General features: G+C 36.2%; 1 protein-coding gene across 1 annotated transcript in view; it reads right to left on the bottom strand.

Moving 5' to 3' along the window:
• Positions 1-204: 204 nt before the first annotated feature.
• The window catches only part of GRIK1 (glutamate ionotropic receptor kainate type subunit 1), a 160487-nt gene continuing 151971 nt past the window's right edge, over positions 205-8720 (bottom strand). Inside the window, exons 14-16 of the mRNA XM_027774499.1 lie at positions 7725-7950; positions 1642-1892; positions 205-378 (exon numbers count right to left, since the gene is read on the bottom strand). Of these exons, the coding sequence (XP_027630300.1) occupies positions 229-378; positions 1642-1892; positions 7725-7950 (627 nt within the window). The 3' untranslated portion in view covers positions 205-228. The remainder of the gene's footprint in view (positions 379-1641; positions 1893-7724; positions 7951-8720) is intronic.

Genomic DNA, 8720 nt, shown 5'->3' with positions numbered 1-8720 from the left:
TGACAGAGCAGATTTCTGTAAGCACACATATCTAGGAGTCCATACCCCTAACACACCCCTGCTTCAACACATAGTGCACATTTGCTTCCACTGCATTGAATTCGAAATATAAAATACACAGGGATAGGGAGTTATGGATATTTACACCTAGAAGATACAGAAATCATAGACAACAACAATTAGCAGAAACAATGTCTACTGGGCACATTTTTTTTTTAATAGAACTGATTACACAGTATGAACTGAGGACTGTGTCCGAATCCCTCTCTCCTCTCGAATTAATTTGCCACATTCTAAATCCGTAGATAAAGTGGTTCCAGAAGTGGAGTTGGTTGGATGGGTTTGCTTACATTGCAATCCATAAAAGAAACAAAAAGCCTTGCATGCAAAAGAAATGAGAAAAAATATACATAAAAATGAGTAAATCAGAAGCAAGAATGAATGTACAAATGAAAATTTAAATCGAATGAAGCTGGCAATTATGAGAAGCACATTAAAGCATAATATATACAAGCTTTTATTTTTCAAATTAGTAGCATAAAACAAGACACCTCAGGAGTAAGTTGAAGATTAAAACATAGCAGATCTGTCCTTTCTCTATCTTAATTAAAGACAGTTTTCTATACCAAGGTTTAGGAAAGGTTTTCACAATTATCTTGTAATTCCAGGGAAGATTTTCATGATGAGATTAGATTATAATATATCATCCTCTGTTTTGGGTACTTAGGGAGGGCTTCCACATACAGAAAGTGGTAGATGATTAATCAGAACTGGTTACATAATTATCAGGGCACAGAGCAAAAGGAAAATATGCCCCCTCCTTATTCAGAATCCCAAGACAGTAGAGTATTACACTGGCTCTGTTCATAGTTCATAGTTTTAAAATTATAACTTTTTTTTAATATTGAAATGGGTGGCTTAATGTACTAAAGTGGCCATGAGCTTTCTATTTTGTTTATTCTAGTATGCTTTGAAGAAATAACCTTAAATGTATAAGCTTGTGGTGTGATTTCCTTTACAAATAAAACTAATAAGCAAAAATGACTATTAAAATCATCCGGTAAACCTAAATATAATTTTGAAAAATAAGCATTTTTCAAATATATTTTATTGCATTTTGTATTGCTTATCATCTTCTTGGCTCAAAAAAATGGGGGATGGACTTTTTTGTTATAAATTAGACTTTGATAGAATACTGTTTCATACAAATTGTTTTGTATTTTAGCATGGGTTTAGAATCTACACTTAAGGGCTGGCAACACTTCTCTAACATCTGTTTATTTATTTTTTTAATTTTGGATTTTTTTCCCTTTCTTTGTCTAGTATTTTTATTTTAAGAGTAAATAATTGTTCAAGAAATGAACTGGGTTCCGAATTTCTGCACTGTCATTCCAAGTAGAGCTAATTGGATTTAGTGTATAAGGCTCTTCCTTCTTCTCATTAATAAATGATGGAGCCACAGTGCCAGCAGCACCTGGCAGGGGTTCAATGGCTCTTTGCCCTAACTCAAAAAATGACTCTTCTGGGCATCTAATTCAATAGCTGTTACAAGAAAGAAAGAGCATGCATCCTTAGAAACCACAACTTTAAGGCAGATATTGCAGACTTAAAACTACCCAGTCCTAGAAAGAGATGACTCACCTGTTCAATATCATTGTTCTTCCGTGATTTATATATAAATTCTCCAATGGCTACAAACACAGAAAGGACCAGTCCAGCCGCCAGAACAATGAAGATGCCCCCAATATTTTCTACACCCAGAGCACTGGCCTCTTTGTTGTCTTCCTCGGGGCAGCCATTTCCCCGCCACCACTTCTCTTTCATCATATGCAGCTTCCCCTCTTCTTGTAGTTGAAGAATAGCAATCGTAATTTTGTCCCGATAAGGAGAGCCTGCAAGTGAGGTCATTTGGATATTGATCAACAAAAGGTTGAAGCAGACGTCACGATGTATTATTGTCTTAGTGGTAACTACTTTATGGCTGTTGTGAGATCCCAATCCACAAATCGACTAGCAAAGGGCAGAAAAGTTCAATCCTATATTTCGAAGGCTCTAAATAATTGGAAAGGGGATAGCTGACATGTTGAGATTAACTCTGGTCCAGGCTGTTTGCTTTTTGGAAGTAAGGAAAAGCTAAGCTAGGAATTCTGTGACATCTGTTTCTGTTAAATTCTTCTTGTGACTTTTTCTAAGTCAAGAGATTTTGCTGTTTAGATTCTGCATTTTCGAGGCTCTTGGTCGTCTCATACTGTGATAGTCTACTAAAACGATCACTAGTGCCATTTTCTCTTCCTCCTAGGGGAGTAACTATTAATAGATATTCCCTAGTCTGCCTTATATTCACTGTGGCCATGTAGCTGATTTGGAGCCAATGGGAGCTAAAGTGATATGTGACATTTCCAGTCCTATGTTATAAATCTTCCCCAAATGATCTCCTGCTCTCACTTGCACATTTGTGGACTCTCTCTCTTTCTCAAATACACAGCAGAAAAGTATGGATTTCAAGCCATTGGTAAGGCATAGGAGGAGGCCGAACCACAAAATAGAAGAAACTTGGGTCCCAGAATGAAGAGTCTCTCTTTCAATCCACATTGTGATGTGATAAGATCAAGAAATAAGTGTTTACTGTGAAAGCCACTGAAAATTTGCAGATGCTGGTCATACTTGTGAGTTCATACAGACTAAGGCACCTCTTACGTGAGCTCAAGAGTAGGTTTTGAATAACACAAAGGTCCCACGAAATGTAGTTAGGTTGAACAAGTTTACAGACTTTATTGATAATATTTATACTCTATCTTTGAGTAATGCCATGGAACTTCTACTTGTGTAAGGATTAAAAAATACTAACATATATTTCAGTAAGCATAGCTTCTTGATACTGGATTCCTATGTCAATCAATACAAAAGAAGAGACAAAGATTCTTTTTCTAATTTATTCTTGGATGGTAAGAATACTTGTTAGAATTTTTTTTTTTTCCATTCAGTTAGAAAGTAGTGCATATTGGTTCTCTGCTTGCAAATCTTAACGTTCTTCTTAGTGGAAGCAAATTTAAAAATTAATCACCTTAGGGCCAGAAGAAAGCTTAAGAATTAGCTAGTCCAGTCCAGTCTTTGAATTGAGGAAATTTAGGACTTGAAAATATGAGTACTAGTGGAGTCAAGAATTAAATTCCATTTTCTTTCATTCTTAAATCTCAGTGTTATTTTCTATTTATTTATTTATTTATTTATTTATTTATTTATTTATTTATGTATGTTTTGCCATAGGACATGTGAACTCACTGGAGAGAGATAGACTGGGAGAGGGAAAGTAAGAAATCACCCTCCAAGGGATGATGGCCATGCTCAGTCCCTTTTCCTCTATCATTCTGGGATTTGGGGCATGTACACACACATGCCAGGTGTGATTTTCAAACTGCTAGGTCCAGAACTCAAATTACAGTTGGCCATCCACATGCCGCCATGGGAATCCACATGCCGCCATGGGAATCCACATGCTGCCATGCCACCTGCTAGCCCCTTTAGTGTTATTTTCATTAAAGCATTTCCACACTGCCCCATCCACTCCCACATGTGTCTGATGTCCTATGGTATGTCTCAAGTTATACAAACAGGGAGTTAACATCTGTGATATCTGTGATAATTACTTTTTTTAAAAATAGGCATATGCACTTGTTGGGGAGACACAGAGAGAGAGAAAAGGGGGAAGTGAGAAATCACTCCCCAAGAGGGGTGACCACAATGCAATCACTTCTCTTCTATTCTCTAGGGATTTTGAGCACACATACACATAAACCCAGCATATTTTTCAAGCCACCACTTCTGGGAGTCAAACTGTACAGTGGGCTAAGTGGAATCCTGCTGCTTTAGCCTCCACACAACTGCTGGTCTGGCATTTGACATTTTTTTTTCCTCCCAAGACTTCCTAAAGTAATTGTCAGCACTAAATATCAATTTTAAAGGATGAGTAAAATGCTTTGGAGTGGGATTATGGCTTCTCAATTAAGAGTGTGGACTTTAGTGAAAAAAATGAATTTTGAAAGCCAAAATAAAAAATACTGTTTTTTGTTTAAACACCTCCAGAATAATGACTAGTGTCAAAATTAGTACAATTAGTATATCATAATGTGAGTAATTAAGTGAATGAGGAGCATTTTGCTTTAATGCACCTCAAAGCGCTTTGAAAAATGTAAGAATGATTCTTACGTTAGTGGTTGCAGCAGTAATCATAGCAGTATGCAGAGTGGGTAGTCATAAACGTTGGCTGACATGTTCCTTCTGCCTTCAGGCTGCACAATACCTAAATCACTTCATACAGACGGTGATCCGATCTCTGTTTAAAGTCGCTCTCTCAGGAGGCAAATTGCCAACCTCTCAGTAACCTGTGTGAGCCTTAACTGCTCTCATTCTCTTGAAGTTTTATTTTACATCCCTCAGGAAGCACATTTCCAGAACTTCTGTCCTAAGAGTCTCTAAGAAGCAGTCTTTCATTTTGTGTTGTGAGTGAGCTGACTTTGCCAATCTTCAACCATAGATGCTTAAGGGGGTCAGTCACAACAAAATCAGAAGTGAGTGGAGAATTTTTTTTTTTTTTATATCTGAATATATTTTAGCTTTTATCTTTGTTGTTGTTGCTTAAATGGACTGAATGACATCAGAAGAGATTTATTACAAATCACTTGAAAAAACATATATAACCACAGATATTCCTGAATAGCAACTGATCTTTCTTAAAGAGTTCATTCATCATAGAAGAAACATCTCACAAGTGTATCCAACAGCTGTATTCCCAAGGGATGTATTGTCTCTGAGGTCTGCCATCTGTTGCAATTATTCTTTCATTGTCTCTGGTTTAAAAGCATGACAGGTTTATAACTACCATGAAAAATTTCTGGAGTATATTTCTTTGTTCTGGGGGAGGGAGGTGGCAGAAAAGGGGCTGAACAACTGCCATCAGATCTCTGTATACCATATACATGGAATATTCAAAATGTTCATGGAAAATGCATATTATGGAAAAAGTATGCGTGGTTTTCAAATATTTTTTAATTGTCAGAGGATATGTGTGCTTGTGAGAGACGGCGTGGGGGAGGGTCATACTCTTCAATGGAGTATGATCATGTTAGAACCCCTTTTCTCCCATTTCTCTGTCTTACCAGACCTTGTAGCATGCATGTGCACATGCCTATAATGTTTTTCAAGCCATTGGGGCTGGAAATCAAACCATGGCCAGCGATGTGGACTCTGGCTCCTAATGCAAAATGTTTAACTACTTAAAAAAAAAACTATTAATGGATCTCAAACTTTTACAGCAAAATAAACTTACACAGTACCTTCATTTTTCCATGAACTTTTTGAAGTTCCCTCATGCATAAAATGTAATGATACGCATTACAGTCAGTCTCATTCATAAGGAGGCAGGCAGTAATTTTCAAAGTGATACATTAATTTAAGAATGTTTCAGGAAAGAGGCCACTGTTGCATCCCCTTCTTCCCAACTCCATGCTACTCACCATACTGTCAGAAATTTTAGTTTTTGAAATATATTCTATTCTGTAGAATGAATGCCAATTGAAAGTCTCATGTTAAAGTACAAATGTTCTCAGGAGGACTGATGCACACTGTTATTTTCTGTCATTAGTACCATTACTAATGGCAGAATAGGGTGTTAAAAGGTGGTGGGGTTGTGTTATGATGTGAAAGATGGGGTGATAAAGGTGTAATTTTTTACCTTAAATTTAGAATAAAGATGATCTACTAAGAAACTATGGTTTCTCCTCTAAAATAAAACAGACTCTATTACAATCTATCATAGAGTCTCTATTCTGCAAAAATTCAGACAAAAGCACTCACTTTTAGTGTTGTTTGACTTTTGCCCATTTAACTAAAATCAACAGTAAATGACATATTAAAAAATAACATCAGTTCAACTTTCTCCACTCCTATAACCTCAAATGAGGTGACAAGGCTTGGTTAGAAAGGCAGAACATTGTTTTTAAAGTAAAAAATCGGCACAATGTCCTTTTAGTTGGTGTCCAAACATACTACTGAGCACCCTGGCATGTTGACTAAATTATAGGAGACTTTCCATTTGGAGAAAAAATATATACTTCAGTAACAATATTTTTATCAGGAAAGGTTACTGGAATTAAAGGGACTAAACAGAAGTTAGAGATCCTGCAACATCATTTTCACATAAAATTTATGTATCCATGACAAACAACATAATGATAACAATAAAGTTAATTTTTCCATAGTGTATCATTCTAATCATCAGGTAAATAGCAGGGAATCAAATTAATTGCATATTTGTGATAAATGTTGAAAAATGTTGGCTTTGTTAGCCTTTATCTGATTGATAAGATTAGTACTAATATAGCTTAAAATGGGGTTGAATACAGGATACACAGTCCTTACTTACAATGAATTTGTTGCCAAATTAAAGTAGAATCGTTCACCTAAAATCTGCATTTTTTTCCCCCAGAAAAATGGAATATCTGATGACCTTGTGCTCCAATGGCTACATGTCTACAATGGGACCTGAGAAGCAGTTGCCCAGTTAGATAAATCCTTGGTCTCTAATTCTCTGTAGGTGCTACTATTCCCCACTGGCTGCTCAGCAAGCAAGCTTTTCTCACTTACAGTATCTGTTTGGTCTCTTATAAGCATTTGAGGTTGTGATCCCTGCCTAATGTTAAGAGTCAAACTAGACTAACTTACTGAGACAACAGAAATGATAATAGAAAAAAGGAAAACAAATCTACCTGGGTCCTTAATTTTCTGACTTGATTATTGTAACTGTAATTTCTTCTTCTTCTTTTATTTATTTATTTATTTATTTATTTATTTATTTATTTATTTATTTATTTATTTATTTTGACTAGCCCAGTGATCTAGATGGTTCCAGATTCCTCTTTTTTGGAATATTCATCAAAAAATCATTAGTAACTCACTTGAGAAGAGCAGGGTGCCACTATACCAAAACCTTATGCAGGAGTGTTCCATAGAAATGAAAATCATAGAGAGGAAGTTTTCTGCACAGAATAATTACTCTTTGAATATTGAAGAATATTCTGTTCATGTTTGTTATTGACATGCAAGAAGACATCGCTAGGTTCATATGCCTACAAGGCAGTAATATCCCTAGAGGGCACTGGTATAGAACTAATACAAATATTTGGAGGTTTTAGATAGTTCTCATCTATTGAATCTAGCATATTGTCTGAGCAAATTATAATTTAATCTTTAGTCTCTTTATTTTAAGTAACATAGCCTTGCCTTTTTATCTATTGACATGGAACGCTAACTCTCAAACTTTCGTCATGTCTGTGCAAAATTAGTTTTCTTCCATTCCAGTATAACTTAAGGCAGAAAAATGACATAGGCTTATATAACTATTGAAGAAAATAATGTGAAGAGAATTAATTAGGAAAATGGCTTGTTAAAAGTTATTTGCAGTAAAATAGTACAAGCTATATACTTTTAAATAGTTACCCAACAGCAGGTCTAGAAAGAAACACTAGCTAAAAGTTTAAGTTAAATATCTGGGTATCCTCACTTCAGACCATGCCTCTCATCTCTAAGGATATTTCCATTACATAGTATACTGCCAAAGTTATTAGAGGCCTACTTACAATGTGGAATAGAGAAGTCTGAGCCCATTCCCTTCCATACTTTAATCGACATTGCCCATATCATTCTGGGCTAATGCCTTGCCCTCTTACCGATAGGCGTTCCCACTCCATAGCCTTTGGAGTCAATGAGGCCCCCGATCTGAGTGAGGTTGCAGTTTCTCTGCGTCACATACTCAATGCTGGTGGACTCCATCAGCAGGGCATAGTCTGTGGTGAGCACCCGCTGGATGCCCTCATCACTGTTTTTGACCAGGGCTGTCTGCTGCCTGCTGCTCATGAAAGCCCACATCTTCTCATAGGTAGATATTTTTGATTTCTGCAGGAAGAGAAAGCACAGCCACCAGCAGAAGAGTGCTGAAAAATATATGGCCTAAAAGTATTCAAAATCAAATAATGTTGGGAAGATTCTTTCTCTGCAGGTAAGGAGCCAAGATTGATGATTCCAAGATTGCAGTTTTACAGTTGCAAAGAGACTGATTCACTACAGGAAAGCACTAAGAGGCAGTGAGGCAGCTCTGGAGGAAAAGAAGACCTTTACCATTAATGTAAGACATTGGCGTAAGGCCCTTTTATTGCTTTCAGCTAGGAAAGAAAGAGCATTGGTAGGAATAGCAACACTTGCTTAATCATCTGTGGTTACTTAAAAGCAAGCCATCATGGCCCATTTGGACCAAGGTTTGAGTAACTCACTCAAGGACTCTACCAGTTTACATTTCATTTCAACACCTTCACTTCAGTAGACATTGCTTTACTGTTTTTGGATAGGAAAGTTTTCAACACCACATCCAGCATCCTTTTCTGGGAACAGCTCTGAGATGAATCACTTGCTTTTTCTACTTTGTTTATAAAGAACTGGCATTCACTCTTATGCTTTCTAGAAAACCTAGAATACTCTTTTCCAATTAAAATTCAGACCAGAAAATTCTTTATACTGTATTTGTATGCCTTTCCATGTATGCAATTTTTAAATTACAGTAATAGTTTAGATAATGAGGACTGCATATCTCGTTTCAAAATATTTTATAGTATTTCTTTTTCCTTCTTCAGCATTTTGACAGATTCTGTGATAGGCTATATATATATATA

This window comes from Tupaia chinensis, unplaced genomic scaffold (genome assembly GCF_000334495.1).
Source record: "Tupaia chinensis unplaced genomic scaffold, TupChi_1.0 Scaffold000443_1, whole genome shotgun sequence".
In the NCBI taxonomy this organism is placed as follows: Eukaryota; Metazoa; Chordata; class Mammalia; order Scandentia; family Tupaiidae; genus Tupaia; species Tupaia belangeri.
This window is presented reverse-complemented; position numbering and strand designations above follow the sequence as displayed.